Source organism: Diabrotica virgifera, chromosome 2, assembly GCF_917563875.1.
Source record: "Diabrotica virgifera virgifera chromosome 2, PGI_DIABVI_V3a".
Lineage (NCBI taxonomy): Eukaryota > Metazoa > Arthropoda > Insecta > Coleoptera > Chrysomelidae > Diabrotica > Diabrotica virgifera.
Window position 1 is genome coordinate 3,835,678 of NC_065444.1, and position 24,547 is coordinate 3,860,224.

Here is a 24,547-nt window from a genome sequence, read left to right on the forward strand (position 1 = left end):
TAATAGATCTATACAGAAAAAAAGTAGAATTAAAGAATTACAAACACATTTATTTACACAAAAATACGAATTTACAAATCTGTACAAATACAAATACAAATAGTTTTTTAGTTATCTTCCAGTATACGAACCGGTTCTGTGGTATTATACATACATTGAAAATGATCCATAAGGGGACTATTCGAATTTTTCAAAAAAAAATTGTTTTATAAACATAGCTCCTTCATTTTTGGCAATAAAAAGTTTTTTCAAAAATGATTTTGTATGATTTTTGAAGAGCTGTAAGACTGTGTAAACTAAATTCCGTAAGATTCCTTAGTTTTTAATTGGGGTGGGTTTAAAGGGCTCGAATAAGGGGGTGTTTGCTCGTAAATAGAGGTTTTAAACAGCTATATCTCGCTAACTGTTCACTGTAATGAAAATCTATGCACAAAAAAGTTTAGTTATTAAGAAAGCTACAATTTAGTAATCCATCATTTTTTTCGTATCTCCAGTATTTTCAGAGATATTTTGAAGTAAAAGATGAAAAATAGGAAATTGCAAAAGATCAATTTTTCTTTAAACTCCAATTTTTCTAAAATTAGGCCTTTTAAATAGGTCAAACTTCTTGGGTGTATTGATAATACAAATATAAAAGGAGTTGCAGAAAGGTGAAGACCATTTTTTAATTAGGAGGGTAGTTCTGGTAGTTCACTGATTTTTTCATAAAGAAACGTAGGTGCCTACCTTTTTTTGATCGTAAGTCGCTAAGTTTCATGCAAGAAACTTTTTATTAATATTTTTTTAAAGGTCTAACTGTATACTTGAAAAAAATTATTTAAGTTTTTCTCGAAAAATCCAAAGTTTTTCCGGTATTTGGCTTTGAATATTTCAAATTATGCATTTGACGAAAAAAGCTAACTTTTAACATGCCGTATCTCGTTTTGTATTGTTCTTAAAGATATTACAGAAAAAGAATTTGGTTTGTGTTACTAAAAGATACAATTTTGATATCTACCGTTTTTTGATTAAATGCATATTTTTCGAGGTATTCTCAAAAAACCCTCTAAAAAAGTCGATTTTTTCGTCGAAAAACTGTTACTTTCAAGCGCGAATAACTCGAAAAATATTAGCTTTACGAAGAAAATGTAATAGCCATTTGCATAACAAGGGAGGAAAATGCTACTTTTCCTTCCGAGAATGAAGATGGCGCCACTATCACATATAAATACTGTCATTTAATACGTTCTCGTAGACGGCTAATGTCAAAATTTCAGCCAAATCGAAATTATAGTATTGTTGTGATTGTTTGTGAAAGTCAATATGTCCGCGGATTTTAATAAAATGGAAAAAGAGCAATATCGGTCGGTGATTCGATTCTTGTTTTTGGAAGGGAAATCACGCAGCGAAATCAAAGAGCGCTTGGATGCTGTGTACGGTGACTCTTCTCCTTTGGCTCCAGTACACGTTGGGCCAACTAGTTGGCCAATGATTTGGGCCAATAAGTTGGGCCAAGTAAGAACAGTGAATACATGGTGATTACACGTTGGTGGAGTTATCAGTCTGCATTAACCTTTCTTAGTGGATAAACAAAAAACAAACTCTGATTATGGATATGGATGTGGAGACTGTAGCAGCTGCCGCAATTAATTTGTACAATGCGTTCAATGCTTATAGAAAAGTGTACCAAACAAGAGTGATTAAAAAACAATGGCGCAAACGACGGTGCTTTTACACCGAAAAAAGTATTCATATTAAAACACAACCTTAAAATTAATACTTATAAATAGTATCAGTATTGTGAGAAGAGAAAACAAATATTTTATGGGGCTAGTACACGTTGGGCCAATCAGTTGGGCCAAGGAGTTGGGCCAACGTGTACAGGACCACTTGGCATGAGTTTGCGATTGGCGGTCAGCGTTGGTCTACAAACCGAATCTTGTCGGTATTTGGTGCACAAATCAAAGGATTTTTGGGACTTGCGCGATCTGCCAAACAGCTGTTTGGTTATGAACACTGAACACGTTGTTGTCGTTGAGTTTAAAATATTTGTTTTCTCTTCTCACAATACTGATACTGTTTATAAGTATTAATTTTAAGGTTGTGTTTTAATATGAATACTTTTTTCGGTGTAAAAGCACCGTCGTTTGCGCCATTGTTTTTCACTCTTGTTTGGTACACTTTTCTATAAGCATTGAACGCATTGTACAAATTAATTGCGGCAGCTGCTACAATCTCCACATCCATATCCATAATCAGAGTTTGTTTTTTGTTTATCCACTAAGAAAGGTTAATGCAGACTGATAACTCCACTCCACCAACGTGTAATCACCATGTATTCACTGTTCTTACTTGGCCCAACTCATTGGCCAACTAGTTGGCCCAACGTGTACTGGAGCCATTAAACTCAACGACAACAACGTGTTCAGTGTTCATAACCAAACAGCTGTTTGGCAGATCGCGCAAGTCCCAAAAATTCTTTGATTTGTGCACCAAATACCGACAAGATTCGGTTTGTAGACCAACGCTGACCGCCAATCGCAAACTCATGCCAAGTGGTCCTGTACACGTTGGCTCAACTCCTTGGCCCAACTGATTGGCCCAACGTGTACTAGCCCCATTAGATGGCAATTGTCAAAAATTGTTTTAATGAGTTTCAACGTGATAAACGTCGGTTTTTGATGAGCCACGCGTAGGTGCCCCGAAAATGGCTACCACGGAGAATAACGTGACAAAAATCCACGATCTTGTATTGGCAGACCGCCGACTGAAGGTGCGCGAGATAGCTGACACAGTAGGCATCTCAAAAGACCGGGCGTAGGTCATATCCTGCATGCAATTTTGGGCATGAGAAAGCTGTCGGCGCGATGGGTGCTGCCTTTGCTCACTTCAGACAATAACCGCAACCGTGAGACCACTTCAGAGCAGTGTTTGACGCTATTTAAGTGTGATTCAAAGGAGTTTTTACGTCGTTTCATAACCGTCGACGAAACATGGATTCACTGGTATACACCAGAAACCAAGGAACATAAGAGTGGGCAGCACCCGGCAAAACGTGCTCCGAAGAAGGCGAAGACTGTACAATCGGCCGGAAAGGTGATGGCCAGCATTTTCTGGGATTCACAAGGTGTGATCTACATCGACTACTTGGAGAAGGGAAAAACGATCACAGGGCCCTATTATGCCGAATTATTGGGCCGATTCGAAGCTGAATTGAAGAAAAAACTACCCCATTTGGCAAAGAAAAAAGGGCTCTTCCACCATGACAACGCACCGGCTCACACCTCCTCCGTCACCATGGCCAAATTGGTCGAATTGGGCTACGAACTGTTGCCCCATCCACCGTATTCTCTAGATTTGGCCCCGTGCGACTACTATTTGTTTCCACACTTGAAAAAGACACTCGTCGGGTAGAAATTTAAGTCGAATAAGGAGTTCATCAGCGCCACGGCAGCCTACTTTGCAGACCTCGAGAAATGGTATTTTTCAGACGGGTTAAAGAAGTTGTAGCATCGCTAAGTCAAGTGTATCGAGCTAAAAGGAGACTATGTAGAGAAATAAATTGCCACTTTTCCAAAAATTGTCTTTTTCTTTTGTAGGCTAAGTACTTATCGGACTGCCCACGTATGCAGAAATGTTATTTACATGAATCAAAATAGAGATAATAAACGTTGCATCTCCGTCGTATATCTGCACTTCTAGCTTTATTTTATAATGTTTTACCATCGATTTTTCAGAGGATTTTCATCTCCGCTGTTTTGAGCAATCTTTTTGTCCTTTCTGTATCAGGTCATGGTTCTGCCGCATATGTCGTTATTGATCTGATGGCTGTTTTATAAATTCTGCCTGATTTCAACACTTGTTGATTCCTGTAAATAAATTTGCTGTATTTAAATACACGTATAAAAATATTTATCGACTGGGAAAATCAAGGAAACACTGCGTTAGAAAGCAGGAAGTCCAGGTGCTAAGTAGTCGTGACCCGCACAAAAAGTTTTTCTACGCATTATACGGGCGATAAATTGTTGAGCACGTACATACAATTATTATTTACAGGCTACATATTTTAATTTGCTTCACAGTGCTTAAATGTAATTTAAGATTAAACTTAAAACACAATCTTAGAATTTAGCTACTAAGTATGTAATGTAAATTACTTTGTTTACGTTATAATTGCACTTAATGCGATGGTGTTCTACATTTTTGTATTTACGGGCAAAATTTTGCCATAAATTGATAGTAAAACATTTTGTTAAAATAAAATTCGTCCGATGGGTTAGGTTTTATAGGATGTAAGTGTATTTGTTTGGTATCTCCGATAGGGCTTCTATGCTATAATATACTTTAATGGTTGTTGCCTCTTTCATGAGCAGGAAGTATCTGTGGTTGTTATTTGGAACATTCATAAAACGAGCTTTTTTGTTCTAGTATAAGATATTAGATATTATAGATATCTCTCCCTATTTGTCCGTTTTAAATTTTAATAATCGACCACAGAAAAATAAGTCCATTAGTCTCTAGCATCATTATTAAGATCTAAGTTGCTGAAGAGAAAATCTAAATTAAGACTACATGTACATATAAATTATTCGCTCAATTGTTATACCGGGTGTCCACTTATATTTTCCCCCATTTTAACTGCCTATAACTTCTAAACGGCTCAAGATAGAAATATGCGGTTTTCACTGAAATGTTTTATTTTAGTAAAAGTTTTGTCTGAATGGATGGAATTTTTTATATCGCTTTCAAATACGAAATAAAAAATGGCGGATATTTAAAAGAACTTTGTTGACTTTTTTTAATGGAACACCCAGTATATTCTTTTGTAAATTAAAAGAAAGGTCATTTACCTATCTAGCGATATAAAGTTTTTCAAAATCGGTTGTCAAATCACTGAGTAATTAATTTTTAAAATGAGATGTGCAACGTGGATATCACATAACGCAAGTTATGTGATTTCCACATTGCATCTCTCATTTTAAAAATTAATTGCTCAATCATTTGATAACCGATTTTAAAAAATTTTATATCGCTGGATAGATAAGTGACCGTTTTTTCAAGTTTTTAGGTAAATGACCATTTTTTATATCGCTTTTAAATAAAAAATGGCGGATTTTTGAAAAAAAAACGTTGTTGACTTTTTTTTATTAAAACAACCAGTATATTTTTTTGTGTCTGGAAAAAACGGTCATTTACCTATTCAGTGATATAAATTTTTTTAAAATCGGTTGCCAAATGACTGAGCAATTAATTTTTTAAATGAGAGATGCAATGTGGAAATCACATAACATAATATCATTTTGCTCAGTTATGTTATTTAGGTATGTGATATCCACGTTGCGTTGCACCCCTCATTTTAAAAATTAATTACTCAGTGATTTGACAACCGATTTTGAAAAACTTTATAGCGCTGGATAGGTGAATGACCTTTCTTTCAATTTACAAAAAAATATACTGGGTGTTCGATTAAAAAACAGTCAACAAAGTTTTTTTCAAAACTCCGCCATTTTTTATTTCGTATTTGAAAGCGATATAAAAAATTCAATCCATTCAGACAAAACTTTTACTAAAATAAAACATTTCAGCGAAAACCGCATATTTCTATCTTAAACCGTTTAGAAGTTATAGGCAGTTAAAATGGGGGAAAATATAAGTGGACACCCGGTACAGTATGTCCCTGTAAGTTGTATCCATATGGAAAACTTTTCTATTATTAATTTTACGAAAAAAAGTTATTCTTTATAAAAAGCTCTGCATGATCCAAAACCTACGGTTTAACCATCAAATATCAAATTGTTTGAATATTATACGAGGTATGTCAAAAAGTTTGAATTTCACTCAAGAGTAAAGTAGCTTTATTTTTCGTAATATTGGAAATTGCTATTATGAAAAGTTGTTTGGAATTAAAAACTATATTCTAATATGCAATTACATCCTTCTAATTGACAAATATTTTTTTTTGAGAAATTATGGATAACTATCATTATTTTTTCAGTTATTTCAATTCTGATAACTCTTTTATTATTAATTTTACGAAAAAAAGTAATTCCTAATAACAAGTTCTGGATGGTCTAAAACTTAAAATACAACCATCTTATTTTATCATTTTATACGAGGTATGTCAAAAAAGATGTTTTAATTCTAAATAACTTTTCATAATAACAATTTTCGATATTGTGAAAAATAAACGTATTTTACTCTTGAGCTAAATTCATATTTTTTGACATACCTCGTATAAAATTGATAAAATTTGACAAAAGATGGTTGTATTTTAGATTTTAGACCATGCAGAACTTTCTATTAAGAATCACTTTTTTTTGTAAAATTTATAATAAAAGAGTTATCTGAATTAAAATAACTGAAAATAATGTATGTTGTTCTGAAGCTATTTCCTTGTGGCATTTTTATAATTAAGTATTTTCTATGGGAAATAAGCCACAATTTTACTAAAAAATGAATTTATTAACGTTTCGAAGCCCAAATCGGGTTTCGTTATCAAAATACAAAATACTATTAAAATAAACAATAATGTTGTTGCTAAGTAAAAAAATTCTTCTAATAATTTATTTAATCTGACTCATTTATATTGGCAATTCAGACGTATATTATACATTTTAAAGTAGAAGACTTTAAAATGATATCGCCAATATTTATGAGTTGCGTTCCTGGGACGACTTTAATAAAAGATAGTTCATTCGATTACATGAACTCAATCCCAACTCAAGAATATCCGTCGCAAAAAAATCATAGCATGTGATCGGTCTTTAAAGAATCAGATAGTAAAAAGAGAAAAATCAAAGAAGCGGCTCTAATTATGCTAAATGAAACCAATTGTGTCGCAAATTCCTCGGTAGAATGCAGTAGGATGTGGTTACCCATACTGAAAGAGGAAGTCAATAGAAAGAAAATACCACGATTAGTAAGTCAATAACATATCGAGTTAGTACAAATTTTATATTTTAGTATTACTTATTGTATATCTATGTATTATTAATATTATTTATAATTTAAACATATTAAAGTCAGAATTTGGTATTAGTTTTTTAAAAGATAAATTAAATGTATGACCAAATACTTACGATGTCGGGATAGTATCATGAGGTTTTTTCCTGGTTTTCCCTCGTGATTACTATGGTTGGTCATCATTGCATTTGGTTGTCTTTTTAAAGACAGATCACATGCTATGATTTTTTGCGACGGATATTCTTGAGTTGGGATTGATTTCATGTAATCGAATGACCTATCTTTTATTAAAGTCGTCCCAGGAACGCAACTCATAAATATTGGCGATATCATTTTAAAGTCTTCTACTTTAAAATGTATAATATACGTCTGAATTGCCAATATAAATGAGTCAGATTAAATAAATTATTAGAAGAATTTTTTTACTTAGCAACAACATTATTGTTTATTTTAATAGTATTTTGACAACGAAACCCGATTTGGGCTTCGAAACGTTAATAAATTCATTTTTTAGTAAAATTGTGGCTTATTTCCCATAGAAAATACTTAATTATGAAAATAATGTAAGTTGTCCATAATTTTTCAAAAAAAAAATTCAATTAGAAGGATGTAATTGCATACTAGAATACAGTTTTTAATTCCAAACAACTTTTCATAATAGCAATTTTCAATATTGTAAAAAATAAAGCTACTTTACTCTTGAGTGAAATTCAAACTTTTTGACATACCTCGTATAATATTTAAAAAAATTGATATTTGATGGTTAAATCTCAGGTTTTGGACCATGCAGAGCTTTTTATAAAGAATACCTTTTTTTCGTAAAATTAATAATAAAAAAGTTTTCCATATGGATACAACTTACAGGGACATACTGTATATGGAAGCAAGCGAAACATGGACTTTATACATCAGCGGGAAATAAATACGCTGCTGATATTTGCAGGGTTAATTGACGCCCTAGTTAATTCTCTATTAGCCGCCATTCAAACATGTACCATTTTTGCCAAAAAAATTGCGATAGTGTCGCCATCGGGCGGAGAGGCTAAGTACTTATCGGACTACCCTATGTTAATTTTTTAACCAAGAGGAGTAAACTAAAAAGACAGATTCACACCCAAGAAAGTTACTAGAAAAGTCACCAAATTCATCTTCTTTTTTCGTTGATCATATCACCTTTCGATGATAATCCATACATATTATATTATACTAACACATCGCTAAAGAGTTCTAAAAACACCTGTTTTTATATAAAAGTTGACTAAAAATCTAAAAATTAAAGGAATAATGTAGAAAACACAAAAAATCGTCGACATACTTAATTAACTTATAAAATGACAGAACTGCCAAAATTTCATAAATGTCATTAGTGTCAAAATTTTATAACAGTAGAGTAAACTTGCCTGCGGTTGGACCAATTAGAAACAAGCATTACAGCGCGGTAAATTTGAATCACTCCTCTTGGTTAAAAAACAAACAATAGTATACTGTAAGAAATCAACCAATATTTGTAGGAACCGTGGCAATCCTGCAGGTAATTTAAGTCCCAAATGGTTTGCGCGCAGCTGACGTATATTGCTATGCTTGGCGTTAAGTACCTATTAATCTTCTTCTTCTTTCTCGAAATTCCTTATGCCCCTCAGGGGCGTCGGAGACCTATTAATCAATTACGTTAATAAATGAATATCTTCTATGATTTATTTCCGATTTGCAAAGTACTTCCCTTCTACATGGTAATAGTATACACATTAGTAATTTGTTTAGACTAACTTTCATCGTTATTTAAACAACACCAACCATTTAATTTAGCACAGAATTTCAAATCAACGAAACATTATCTATTTAGCGTCAAATGTAATGGTAAAATATCGTATTACGAGAAATGTACTTATTAGTAGTATGATAAACAGTAAACACATAGTGCTATTTGGTACGATATCAGTGTACCGTATCAATAGCGGTTACTTGATTAGGAAAATATATAGGTAGATGGACGTATGTGGTATAATTTTTGTAACGAACATAAACTACTGAGAGTAGACCGCAAACCATAAGGTCAATTTCACGAGCAGATTGAATTTAATGGTAACATTACACAGCGATTCAATATGAAATTAATTATTTCAAGAGTAATAGAATTAGGTTAGTGTTATAGAACCGTTCATTAATACAAGAAGTTAATTTGTGTTAAAAATTACTCTGAGCTGTTGAATATAAATTTACAGTCACAATTACAATAATTGTTTTGCTATTTATTGGTATAATTTGCCGTTCAAATTTTCAAGAGTGCAATGTGCAATCATCATTAGAATTGTTCTCAATTGCTTTGTTGATCGTTTTACTTACGAGAATGAAGTACACAGATTATTTTCCTGGTTTGCAAGTAAAAGAAACAGAAATGAGATAAAAAAGTACCCTGCTAGGACTTTCACCCGGCCAGTCTAACAACCTTTTTTGTGTTTCGATACCTCGATTAAAGTCTGTGTTTCCTGCAGTGGATTCGGTGTATTTTTTATATTACTAATAATATAATTTGAGATCAAAAATGCCTCCTTTCACCAAAAGTATCTTCGTCACGTTCGAATCTTTGACCTAAAAATATCCTTCACCTTCATTTTTCCAAATTCAAGCTAAGTTTACTCTTCTTTTAACCTCGATTGTTTTGTTGTTTCGACTTATTTTGATCTCACGGTCCAAATACTTATAGAAGTCAACTGGCTCAATGTCCCTATCATTAACTGAGATATTTTTAATAGGGACTAAATTGGTAATAAATTCTTCTTTTAATAGAACTATGTCCTGTTTCTTCTCTTACAGTCTCTGATGCGATCCGGAGGTCCAGCTCTCGTACCATCGTTTTTGGGTCTTCCTGTGGATCGCTTGGTGTTGGGCTTCTGTATCTTCGCCCATTTCACCAAACGTTCAGAGTCCATCCGATCTACGTGGTCTCTCCACATGTGTCTTCGTGGTCTTGTCCATCTCACGACATCTTGAACGCCTAGCTCTTTCAATGTGTCTTCGTTTCGTATCCTATGTCCTATCTTTGAGTGTGATTCCTCTTATGGATCTTAGGGTTTTCATCTCTGTTGCTATCATTTTTTCTTTGGTCTTTGTTGTCTCGGCCCTTGACTCAGCCGCGTATGTCAGTACGGGTCTAACACATGTCTTATGAATGCGGACTTTGCTTTTGGTGCTCATATATTTATTCCGCCAGATTATATCCCTTAGGAAACCAGATATTCTCGCTGCTTTCGTTGCCTGCTGTTTTGTTTCTTGCCACAGATGCCTGTCGCTAGAGATTTCTACACCCAGGTATCTACAATCCATTACCTGTTCGATTATATCGTCGTCCACTGCTAATTTACATCTAATTGGGTTCTTGGATATTACCATCGATTGGGTTTTCTCTGTTAATAGTCTCAGATTATACTTTTCGGCGGTTATTTTAAATTTTTGTAGTAAGTGTTGCAAGTCATCTTTGTTTTCGGCTTTAGCATCATCTGCGTAGCAAAGTAATATCATGGTTCGGTTACCCATTCTGTATCTCTGATTCATTTTGGTAATAAATTGTTTGTTGAAAAGTTTAATTTAGTACCTACTCTGGCAGTATGGAGCTCTTGGATCATTAACTGCGCCTCTTAAAAGCTGTCTGCAATGAGAACGATATCACCTCAAATATCTCATAATTCAATAAGCTACGCCCTATACAGCTAATTACAGAAAATTGTATCCGGAAAATTAGACGTGCTTCAAAAATTACGTTTCATAATAAAGCGATTAAACTCATCAAAAATTAAAACAGCTAACAACCTTAACTAAGCGACTTCATTGTTTTTTGTTACAAAATTCTGTAATACTGCCACAGTATGCAGAGAAAGTGAAGTTTCGTTAAAATTCACAACACGACTTGAACGAAATATAAAAAATAAGATCTGTGAGAAATTTGCTTATATACAAAATCGAATATGTATTATTCATATTTTCTATTCTATAAGGAAATCAGTTTGTTGCGGAATCAATAAAACTGGGTATGTTCTCTTTAAACCTGATTTAGTTAAGAGATTTTGATGGAGTAACTATTTATTGCAGTACTACCGGAATTATTTTTCATTAAAATTGTTTATTTCCTGACTGTGAATTTTTAAATACAAATTTTGATAGTTCCTGAGTATGTCGGTCTGTTATACAGATTAAGCGAAGATAAAACGGAGTATAGGTACACGTTTACTACATTGTATCTGAACTGCATTTAAAACAGTCGACCAATATAAAAGTTCGATACATTAACACCATAAATTATAACAACGTTAAGTTTGGCATGTAGAAAAAACAATGGAAGGCAATTTAATGATAGCTAAAACAGATGTTAAAAGAAGATATCACCTTTTGAGGCAGCTAACAAAAATAGTTTTTGGGCGTTTATCCCTTAATATTAACGTATTCCTTTTACCATAACTTTGAAAGAGAATGTTAAAAAACTTCAAATTTCTCTTTTTTTTTCAGAATTATCTAAGTAAACATTCAGATCCACAAAGCCAGGCGTTGTTAGAAAATGTGAATTCAAAATATTACTACTACACGAGAACAAAAGGATTATTCAGGATATGTTACCCAAAAGAAAGGCCGCCTACTGGTAAGTACTGCATAAAATCAGTTTAGAATACGAAATATTACATATTTATACCTTGGATTGGAATAATATTATTATATTGTGACGCTCCTAGACCGCCGAAGATTCCGGCCTATTTAGTGTAATTCGAATGTTGTAAACCAACCTTTTTTTATTACCTGTAAACATCTCTTGATTTTACTGGAGAATTCTTTGACCTGTTTTGTAAATATTGTTTAAGCTCTTTCGAGTTTTCTAGAGATTATTGGATAACCGTAGCAATAGTATTTAAGGAGACATTTGGAAGGATAAAAATAAATCAGTAAAGATTAATCAGTAAAGTCACTCTCGCGTAACAGTATTTTAAAGTGTAGAATCTACTGTTTCTATTTGTACAATTACTTAAGGATCACCCTGTAAAAATATAATAATAATATAAAAGGTCTTTATTTTTCCTTCAAGTACATACAGTACACAAAACATACAAAATATAAATGCATAATATAACAACAAGAAAGAAAAAATGCCGAAGATCAGTTGGTACTGATTTCAAGAAATCAGCACCTCTGCTTTTCATCTTAAGCAAGAGAAAAAAAAAATATATATATTTTTTTCATGTTCTGTAACATTTTAAAATCCGTGACTAATAGGAACATTTTGTAATTAAATATTGTCCAAAAACTATCACATAGTCTATACCAGTGATTCCCAAGTGGTCCAGGTGGACCCCCAGGGTTCCACGAGGGACTCAACGGGGTCTACGTTGGCGTGAAATAAAAATGGGGGTTCACAAGTTGCAAGTGGGGGTCCACTAAAATTTTATAGCGATTTGGTATTTATTTAAACAAATTTGCATTTTTTTATTGTAAAATATCAATGGAAAAAATAATATTTGAATAAACTCTAACATGAAGTAAAACCACTTCTATGTATGTAATTGGTATATTTATTAATTTTAAAAAATCCCACTGGATTGAGTAAAATATGTCCAATTCAGAACGTTTTCAGACCTATCGGTCCATCATCAGTGAATGTGCATACTTGCTAAATAGCCCCAGAACCAAACAATGGTTGAATTTATAATTCGATTTACATTATTTAAAAAAAAGAATGTGTGTGTACTTTGTACGCACGTAAGAAGTTATACTTCTATTATATGATTTAAACGAAATTAATATACTTTTTATTTATATTTTGTTTAAATATTAAACTAATTTATACTTACTACTTCTCAAACATTTTTATTAGAACAGTGCCAAAAATTAAAATAATAAAAGAATAAAACACACACAAACACATTAAACAAGCCACAAATGATGTCTGAACATTAATTGTCGAAAATTTTTTTAACTAAATACGTATTTTCTGAAAATACAATTATATAATAAATATACTTACAATCATAAAATGTATTAAAAAAAACAAAAAAGAAAGTTTCTATTGGGACTCGAACCAGCGGTGATAAGAGCGGTTGGTATTTGAATTCATTTGCTTTCTCCGCGTAGCCACGGACACTATGTGTCATTATTTACGAAGATCGACTAACTAAACGGATTAAACTTGTGATATTTTGACATTTTGAAAATTGATCAAATTATTTTAATTTTTAATTGAAATGATTTAGAATTGAAAAAATACAACAAAACATAGAGTAAAAAAACAATATATTAGGTGAATATTGATAGAAATTTTGATGGTAATCAAATTATATAAATAAAATATTACATACTCTGTATTTTGGCAGATCAAATAGGTAGGTTTATACCCATGATACATTAACAATTATTACGTACCTGTTGCTTTTAAAAACTATTTAAAAGTCACTACAATATTATAAACTTTTTTGTTTCTGTCCTCACAACAATAAAACTAATATATTATATATTTGTTTACCTTTACCTTTACCTCCAAACCACAGCTGCCATATCGGATAATTTTTGACATGTCATTTGAACATCCAATCAGAACAAAGTTATAATGCGCATGCGCCGGGCTGATAGGTTTTAACATATAAAAAAATCACCCTCTATCGCCGGTAAAGAAGTATAACTTCAAAAAAATATTAAACAGGCTAAACTCCGATGTTACAGGATACAACGGGAACATGGTGAAACCCTACCAAAAACTCAATCAACCATCTTAGGCCAACTATATGGTATACAGCCAACTTTTTAACTATATGGTATACAGCCAATCTAGGGAACTTCCCTTTTAGTGAATATTTTAATAGTAGTGACTCAAAAATGTTATTATAATGCATCATAACAAGTTATTTTGATTATAAACAAGTTTTTGATCAAATTTTAGTGTAGAAAACGGTAAAATACCGTTTTTTACATTTTCCTCCATTCCCAAAACATATGCCTTTCGATTTGACTGAAAATTTGCCCACAGATAGCCAAAACACAGGACTTTTAAGTGGTTAAAAGAATTTGTATCGTTTTGCAATACAAAAAAAATACGTGGAATAATACCAGAGCCAAAAATATAGGCGTCTACTGTAAGTACAATTAATTCGGAAAATATCAACCATACGAAAAAAAAATGGTAAGAAAATTATAATAATTATTGTAAACACAATTTATTTGGATCAACTTCAGTTCCTACCATTTTTGTCGAAAAGTTGATAATTGCGGAGATATTGAACAAAAACCACTGCTATCAAATCAATCAGGGCTTATGCTCGCGCCTTTATCGCATATGTACTACCTGAAATATTGATTTTAGCAAAAACATGAAAGAAATCAAAATTGTATAAAATTTAATTCTCTCCATTTTTGTATAGGTACATTTTTGTTATAAAACTAATAATAAACGAGATAATTCAATAATTATGCTGTAACTGTCACTCTTTCCCCCATAACTCGGAAAATATCGACGACACAAAAAAATTTGCATTTGTAAAATACGAAATCATATTGTCCACAACTTCAGTCCTTACACTTGTTGTCAAAAAGTAAAATATGGCGGAGATATTAAGCAAAAACGGTTCTCCTTTATTCGCGATTTTAAATTTACACTACTATTGACCCCCTTAAGATTAGAAAAATAGAATCTTGCTTGGGTAGCTCTGCATGCAAGATCAAATGCTAAACCGACTGTACTATATCATTTTGACTCTATCGCATGTAACTTTTCTTGTATTGTAAAACTATACAAATTCTTTTAACCATTTAAGTCCTGTGTTTTGGCTATCTGTGGGCAAATTTTCAGCCAAATAGAAGAATATGTATTTTGAGAATGGAATAAAATGAAAAAACAGTATTTTAACGTTTTCTACGCTAAAGTTTGATCAACAACTTGTTTTAAAACAAAAAACTTGTTATAATACCTAATAATCACATTTTGGTCAACCCTTCTATTAAAACATTATTTTTTCAATTGATAATTTACGATAAAAAATGCAAATTTGTTTAAATAGATTCCAAATCACTGTAAAATCGCTTAAAATGATATTTTGAGAAAAGAAGAGAAGACGAAAAAGACCTGCATTGTCTTATTTTTACCCCCATGTTTTTCATTGGAGGAAGTATGGTAAAAATGTAGCAGCAGGGGGTCCACTGAAACCAGCATATTTTTTAAAGTGGTCTACGAGAAAAAATAGTTTGGGACCCTCTGGTCTATACATACTACATAACAGGTTATTAACTATGGCACATGTGTTACTCAGTTAGCAATTTAGTTTTAAGAGATTTCTTAAAAGATACAATCGACTTTAATTTTAATTCTTTTGCTAATCCGTTATATTTTATATTTTTGATATTTGATCTGTACATGAGTTTTTGAATTGTTCTGTACGATGTGGTGGAGCTGTAATTGTATTTTTATATCTTGTATTAACATTATGTATGTCAGTTCTATATAATATAACTTTTTTAAAAAGATATGCTGGTAATGAGTTTTTGATGATTTTATGGAATAGACAAGCAGCATGTAGATATCTTCTCTTTTCCATGCTCAACCATTTTACGTGTTTTAGTTTGTGAGAAAATAGGCTGGTGTCTTCTTACACCACAGATAAGACGAAGACACGAATTTTGAACCACCTGAATTCTTCTCCTGTCATCTGAACTAATACAAGGCCCGTACACAACATCACCATAGTTAAATTTAGACAAAACCAAACTTTCACACAGTATTCTTTTTATCTTGTAAGATAGATAGCGGCGATTATGATAAATTGTTCTTAAACTGAGAAATGCTTTACTCACACAGGTGTTAATATGTTTTGTAAATTTTAGGTGATTATCTAAAGTTAAACCCAGATTTTTAGCACTAGTTACAGGTTTAATGATTTCATTATCAACAACTATTTCAATGGTGTTACTCATCTCCAGACATAACCGGCTAGGACCACAAACCACCAGATTAGTTTTTTTTTAGAATTTTTATTTAATGCATGATTTCTTGCCCAATCAACTAATGATTTAATATCCTGATTAACAGTCTCAATAGCACTTGGGCTGTCAACCGGGTAAAATGAATGGTAAATTTGTGTATCGTCTGCATATAGATGAAAATTACAGGTATTCAGAGAAGTCCCAATATTGGTGGTGTATAAAGTAAATAAGATTGGACCTAAAATTGAACCCTGAGGCACCCCTGACAAGATGTTTAAAAAATCAGAGCACCTTTCATCTACTTTGACGCTCTGTTTTCTATGGCGCAGGTAAGACTCAACCATATTCAATGCATCCACGGAAAAGCCTATTGACTGCAAAATTGCGCAAAGTAGTGAATGATTAAGAGTGTCAAATGCCTTAGACAAGTCGATCAAAACTAAAATGGTAACTTTACCCACATCCCTTTCTCTCAAAATGTCATCAGTTATTTTAAGTGAGTGCTGTTTCACAGTTGTGAAATGGCCTAAACCCGGACTGAAAATCAGTTAAGATGGTATTATTAGAAATATAATCGCGAAGCTGCATTTCCATGATGCGTTCTAACACTTTTGATAGAGTTGGCAAGATACTGATAGGTCGTAGATCCTTATATTAGGTTGGATTGTTACATTTAGGTATGGGTCTAACTAATGCTTTTTTCTATTCATCTGGAAAATAGTTATTAGAGAGGCAACAGTTCATTATATGTGTTATATAAGGAATGATTAATGGGCAACATTGAAGTAACATTTTTAAGTTCAAACCGTCTGAGCCTAAAGCATTAGATGTCAGAGTATATAACAGTTTTTGCACTAAATCACAGGGTACTGGAGTAAAGGAGAAAAGTTCTCGATTAGGTACAGTATTTAAGTAATAGTCAATTGTATTTTGATTGATTGGTAGTTGTGGGATGCATGATGTATAATACTGATTAATCTCATAGGGTTCTTTTAAAATTTCTGGAATTATGTGTTCATTCTTCCCAATATTAAGGAGTTTTAAATTTTCCAAGCATTTTTTATTCCACCCACATTCAGTTTGTGTTGAAAGAAGGCTTTTTTTTTCATTCTCATACGCTAATGTTGTATAATTTCTAATCATTTTGTAGTAGTTAAGGTGAGCTGGCTCCTTAGTTTTCTGCCACTTTTTTTTAGCCTTGTCTCTTAGTGACATAAGAAGTCTCACATTATCTGTTAACCAAGGATTATATTTTTTAGTGACTTCATTCTTTTTAAAGGGAGCATGTTTGTCTAAAAGAGCCACAATGGAGCTGCTTAAGAATTATACTTTGTCGTTGATGTTTTCAATGTGATCGATGTTGGTAAATAGAGTAGAGTTTAAATCAAGCAAAAAAAGATTTGCATCAAAGTGTTTGAAATTTCTAACAATTTTAAAGATTGGATCAGATTTTTCCGAGCAGATATTGATGTCACAATAAATAAGCTCATGATCTGTTATGTGATCAACAGAACATACACCAAAGGAGTTAATTCTATTTTCATTTGAGACAATTATATAATCAATCAGAGTCTGCGATGTAAGGGTTATGTGAGTTGGTCTATCAATAATCTGTACCAAATTAAAACTGTCAAGTAAATCATTAATTTTATGAGCTGGACTCAGATGTGAATTAAGTAAGTCAACATTAAAATCACCCAAACAGTAAATTTCATCACAATCTGTAACCATATCGGCAAGAGATTTTTCAAAAGATTCAACAAAGGTATTAATTATGTAGTTTGGTGGTTTATAGACAACAGCTATACCTAACAACAAGTCATTAATTTTGAGTTTAATCCACACTTGTTCTATGTGATTGTCAAATTTAACTTCAGAAAATTGCAAATTATTCTTTATATGCATACAAACTCCTCAACCTCGACAGTCTGCTGTTCTGTCCTGACGAATTAAATTGTAACCATAAGTTTGTATAGCATTATTCGGTATTGTTGGCTTGAGCCATGTCTCAGATACACAAAATATATCAAATTGTTTATCAATACCATAATTACCTAAATCAACTATTTTAGGAAATAAGGAACGAATATTAACATATGCAATTTTTAACCGACCTGTTATATCTTTCTTCAAAAATTTCCACCACCATTGCCTAAAAATTCTTTTTATCGATTAATGTGGAATCTTTTTACACCAACTCCAACAGGCCAGAAATCCGATTTATACATATCATCCTTCTTGTTGAAGGGAGCTGAAGGGAGTTGAAATATATTTAAATAAATAAATAACCCACCCTGTATATTAGTAAAAATTGGCTATATATCATTAGTATCATTGAGCAGTTCATTATAATTATTAACGAATCTAACACATTTTAAAATTTTGCATTGTTTAGAGCTTTATTCTTATTGTTTATTAACTCTCACCAGCTTAAAACACAGACAGGCATATAAGGTCAGAATAATTATAATCTAGTTTAATCTAATGTAGCATTACTTTCCATTTTATTAAGATCACATAATTCACAACTTAAAGCCGGTATTCAATGGACTGTGGCGAGGCACTCTTTACGGTTTACGTCGGTAAATATAAATATAAAATAATATATAATAATGAAAAGAAAACATAGCACGTTTCACACCCCACTTTACTGAGCTTGTTTCCTTGAGTATCGAGAATATACCACCAGTGTCGACGGTAGAAATTTTAGTAGGTTGGTTAAATTATACAATGATACAAATCCCAATATAACATCGTTAGAACACTCCATAATGAAATTACCATGGCACTGACCATACCAGTCCCTAGCCGAGTTAGAAGGGTCTTATCAGCTTCTGACTTCCTTTGAACCATGTTTATTTACCGACGAACGATGGGAGACTTCACGCCGGCCATAAATAGAGGGCTCGGTCATGATTTTAAATCACAAATTTTGAGTGAAATATCGCTATTTATCGCTATAATTTTGGACCAGCCACACAGGTGCTGGTCCAAAATTGTTACGATCAGAGGAAAGGCGTGTTCCTATGCTTTTTAGATTACGAAAAAGCGTTTGATCATGTCTAACACCACAAGTTAATGCAGATCCTCAAGAAACTTGATATAGACCAAAAAGACATAAGATGCATTGAATATCCACAAGGAAGAACTTCCTGTAGTTGGCTGTATACCATTAATTACAAGTGAAATTTAATAAAAAATTTTCCTCTTGGTAAAAGGTATATTAGTTTAAAAAGCCCTAAAGGGCTACAGACAGATTCGCTTTTGAAGTCTCATCTCTTAGTTGCCTACCACCTCTTATAAGATAATGACCTAGTTACCTTTTGACCCACTTACCATGTGTGGGAGTCATATGTTGCCCTATGGCCGTATCCTTAGGAATTTTATACATCCTTTGGATTTTTCGATGTGTTCATTTATACAAGACTTTTGTCTGTTTTTTGAAGGGCTTTGACCTTTGTATTTTTTTGGTTGGCTCACCATGTTCTTGTAACACTGATGATGCTCTTGTTACAGAGCGAAAACGTTTTGGTTATATGTTTGTAGCCCTTTAGGGCTTTTTAAACTAATATACCTTTTACCAAGAAGAAAATTTTTTATTAAATTTCACATGCATTGAATACTTATACTGGTATCAAACGGCACACTTAAAAAATAGAGAATTCTATATCCAAACCCATACATATAAGAAGGGGTGTTCGACAGGGATGTGTGCTTTCCCCTCTTTTATTTAACATGTATTCTGAAGCCATTTTTCAAGGGTCTTTGGAAGATGCAGAGATGGGAATTAAAGTGAGTGGAATATTGATCAACAACATACGATATGCTGATGCTGGTGTCTTAATTTCTGGTAACATAGTCGATCTCCAACAACTTGTCACTATAATCGTAGAATACAGTAAGCGCATGGGATTAGAGATCAATACCAAAAAGACCAAATTCATGATCATCTCCAGAAACTTGGATGCACTTAAAAACTCCACCATAACACTGAATACAAGTCCATTTAAAGGGTGAGCAAATTTAAATACCTGGGCACGTGGCTTTTTGAAGATTGGGAATCGGACAGGGAAGTAAAATGTCGCATTGAGCAAGCTCGACAAGCTTTCGTAAAATTCAGGAAGGTACCGACCTGTTCAGAGTTTGATCTTCAACTGAGAGGAAGGTTTACTAAGTGCTACGTATGGTCGGTGCTGCTATATGGCATAGAGGGCTGGACACTCAAAACGAGGGATATAAACAGATTAGAAGCCTTCGAAATGTGGCTTTATCGCCGTATCCTAAAGATACCAGGGACGGCGAAAGTCACAAATGTAGATGTCCTTGAGAGAATCAACCAAGAACGCCAAAACCATCAAGAAAAGGAAAACGGGGTATCTGGGTCACATCATGCGAAACGAAAAATACCAGTTCCTTCAACTTATAATCCAGGGTAAAATTGAAAGCAAGAGAGGAATAGGACGCAAGAAAATGTCCTGTCTCCGAAACATAAGGCAATGGACAGGGATTAACGACATACAATCTCTGATACACATTGCAAGAAACGGAGAGTTAATGGAAAATGTGATCGCTCACATCTGGATCTGCATCTGAAGAAGAAGATCGCTATTTCACGTTGTGTTGATTCCCGTCTTTATTTTTTATTTTTTTCTATTACCTACATATTATGTTCTATTTCTCCAGGCGTGCCACACCACGTTTCATTGGATCCCAGCTTAATACTTTCATTACCATGTTCCGAAAATTCACTACTGCGATACATATCAATAGAAGAAAACTAATAATTTATGAAACGTTTTATAATTACGACGTGGAAACCAAAATCGGCATTGTTTTCTAAACAATCGTATGTTTTTTGTTGTTTCTCGTAGCTATATGAGAAATGTCAATTTTGGTCTTTTCACAATGCAGCTTCGTAACTGTTCTTGTTGTAAGAATGCGACAAGAATTCGTGAGAATTAAAGCAAACGTACTATATGCAAATCACCCTTTTATTCACTTCATTACAAATGCTGCTTTATTTGTGGTACAATCAAAATCAAATTAAAAGTTTCTAATTGAATGAATGAAATTTACATTGAGGTTTCGCCGATTTTCGCTTTTCTATATGTTAATGGTTTTTTTATCACCTAGTAGTAGTAAAACTGGGTTCAAAAATTTAAAATGCAAAAGTTTTTGATAATGAAAATGAACTTGACTGTTTTCTCTCAGTGTCAACTTGTTTATTACCTAATTATATTTTTTTCTGATGTCTATTTCTTATTTGATCCCTCTCTTCGATTATCTGTAATTCTTTTCAATATACATAATACTTAATGTTAATCTGTCAATTTTACCATATATGGTGTTACTTGTTGGTCTTTTGTATATGGTCCCCCACTATAGGGCTAGGTACGTCTGGTACTGCAGACGAGTTATAGGTAAAATGTGGAGGTTGAAATCAAAGGTAATCTATAGGGCTTTACATTCACAGTCATTTGTTTCGAGCTTCTGTCATGTGTCATCAAATATTAATATATCTACGTCATACGTTATTGGTATATACCAATGATACAAACCAAAGACGTATGACGTAGATATATTAATATTATATGACACATGACAGAAGCTCGAAACAAATGACAATCGATGAAAATCCCTATTGGTTGTACACATCAATGATACGACCCACAGATACATATGGTTCAATACTTGTGATAAAAGACGGCTTTAGAATCTTGTGCGCCTCTTTCACCATCCTACAAATTCAAGCACTTCTAAATAAGACAGGAGCCTTAACAGCAATGACATCTTTAGAGGCTATTTTTCTCACTGATTCCTCGTTCACTGAGAGTTCTAAAACTGCTCATGATATACTGGATCCGTCCAGAACATCTACTGGGTATGGTACAAAAGTCTTATGACCAACTGTTGGAGATTAAAGTGTCGTGTCTGAGCAAAGAAGAAGACTGCTTATACTTCTCTCTCCAAGTCTTCTTAGTTAAAAGTGTAATCCCTAAGTATTTTATATCGAATACTTGATCACTTACGGATTGGATTACTTATTGTTTGTTGACTTACGAAGCGGAAACGTTGACCATAGCAAGGAGACCTGTGCAAAGATCCGTGTGTCTCAAAGTGCGATGGAACGTGCTATGTTGGGCGTTTGCGTTTCACTACGAGACAAGATCCCAAACCACCAGCTACGACAAGAATCAGGAGTTGCTGATGCAGTAGAAAGAATAGCAACACTGAAATGGAACTGGGCAGGTCACGTGGCTCGAATGACAGAAAAGAGATGGAAAAAGCGGATACTGGAATGGAGACCAAGAGATGATGCTTACGGAAGCAGAGGTCGTCTACCAACACGTTGGACTTTCTGGTCAAAATGAGAACACAGAACCGTAGTTTACAGGGTGTCCAGAAACTCTACCGACAAAAGAAGACATTCTCCTCAGTCTTCCTCAGATAATTTTAAGACATTTTAACCCAATTTTTCTAGTCCGAAAATGCTTCCTAGGGAGCTAGAGCTCTTTGAAGATGGCGTCTTGTAATTAGTTTTTCTTAAATACCTTCAGAACGCTTCTATTTAAAAAAACGAACATTGGTACACATATTTATCTTCCAGAGATAAATCGATTCCATCCATCCATTGTGAATTTCTAGTACGAGTCATAGGCGTCCGTTTTGGGTGGGGCAACGGTTATTTTATCGCATATTTTTTTTCTTTAACTTTTAATTTAATACTGGATTATTAAATTATGAGGTATTCTAGTACTAAAAGCTACTCTTGCTTTAAGTCGGTAGGACACATTGTTTTCTAGAAAAATCGATTTGAAATTTTTTTTTACTGAATTTAAAAAAAAATTAAAAAAAAAACGGTGTATTTTACCAATTTAAAGCAAGAGTAACTTTTAGTAACTAGAAAACCTCATAATTTAATAATCTAGTGTCAACAATTCTTAAGAATTAAAGACAAAAGTTATGCGATAAAATAACCGTTGACCTACCCAAAACGGACGCATATGACCCGTACTAGAAATTCTCAATTAATGAAATCGATTTATCTCTGGAATATAAATACACTTACCAGTTTTCGTTTTTCTGAATAGTTTTTTTTTATTTTTTTTGATATTCAAAAAACGACAAATTTTCAAATCGATTTTTCTAGAAAACGGTGTATCCTATCGACTTAATATCTTTAATACTAGAATACCTTACATTTTAATAATCCAGACTCAAAAATGCTTAAAAATTAAAAACAAAAAAGTTATGCGATAATATAACTGTTACCCTACATAAAACGGACGCCTATGACCGGTACTAGAAATTTGCAATGGATGGAATCGATTTATCTCTGGAAGATAAATATGTGTATCAATTTTCGTTTTTCTTAATAGAAGCGTTCTGAATATATGTAAGAAAAACTAATTACCAGACGCCATCTTCAAATAGCTCTAGCTCAGAGTTTCCCAACCGGTGGGTCGCGACCCACTAGTGGTTCGCGGGCGGCTTTCAGGTGGGTCGCGGCGTGGCTCTTACAGTAGCTGAGTAGCGTACAGTGACCATGCTCCTTATTTTTTTCTATCATAATGGGTGAGGGATGGGTCGCAAATATGAAAAAACATCAGAAGGTGGGTCGCCAGACATAAAAGGTTGGGAACCAGTGCAGCTCCTTTAGGAAGCATTTTCGGACTAGGTGAATTGGGTTAAAATTGCCTTAAAATTATCTGAGGAATTTCCTGTCTTCATTTGTCGGTAGAGTTTCTGGACACTCTGTATAACTAAAGGCTTCTGCTGAGACCAAGTTCTGGTAAAATAACCCAAATTCGTACTTCTAAACTTGCAATGCAAATGAACGATGAATTAGAAGAAGACGAGCGGATCTAAGATTTCATTTCACTACCTGTCTATTCATCTATGTAAACATTCCAACGAATCTTGGTTCCCTGAACTCTGAGGACAGAAGTTCTCTGAAGATAGAAGTAAAACTAATAGAAAATGAAAGACAGCTTATAGTTCAATTAGTTTCAGAGGTGACCGTCATTCGTTTCACCCTCTTTAGAGATCATCGGAGAGGCTCTAAGGTCTAGTCTGAACCCAAAAGAAAATAAGCTGTCTCACATGCCGAATTATACAAATAATTCACTTACAGACGCTGTAAATAAATATACTTAATGTACGACTGGTATATTTATTATTATTTGACAAATAATGACATGATTTCGAAGTCTGTTAAGTATGATATAATGCCCTAGGGCGTTATTTTTCAAAATAACGCCCTAGGGTATCAAATTTAAATAACGAGTTAAATACTGTCAAGTTGACAAATAAAACTCGTAAGTAAAACTATGGTTACCACAATAATTACGTTAGGACTATTGCTAGTAAATGTACTTATTTAAAAACTAATTAATTCAAAATTCATTCAAATGTTTTGCATATAAAGAATAATTTAGTAGAACGTTGAAGGTACCACGGGTATTATAGATAATAACGCTTTCGGTCAACGTATATTCCTCGGGCCAAAGGCCCTCGGTATATAAACCATTGACCTCAAGAGTTATTATCCTTATAATACCCTTGGTACCTTAATAACTAAAATAAATTATGTGTTAAAGTCATTATTGTAAATTAGAAGTGTTAAAGTTATTAATAAATTTAGTAAGGACGTAACAGA

The 24,547-nt window shown here is 33.2% G+C and overlaps 1 protein-coding gene across 4 annotated transcripts in view; it reads left to right on the plus strand.

Annotated features, from left to right (window-relative positions):
* The window catches only part of LOC114330138 (uncharacterized), a 164,703-nt gene that overhangs the window by 84,292 nt on the left and 55,864 nt on the right, over nt 1–24,547 (plus strand). For all 4 annotated transcript variants that reach the window (XR_007696348.1, XR_007696349.1, XM_050643325.1 and 1 more), the window contains exon 2: nt 11,443–11,572. Coding sequence is in view for 2 of the 4 variants with exons in the window: in XM_050643325.1 (XP_050499282.1) it covers nt 11,443–11,572 (130 nt within the window). In the remaining 2 variants the exon portion in view is untranslated. The remainder of the gene's footprint in view (nt 1–11,442; nt 11,573–24,547) is intronic.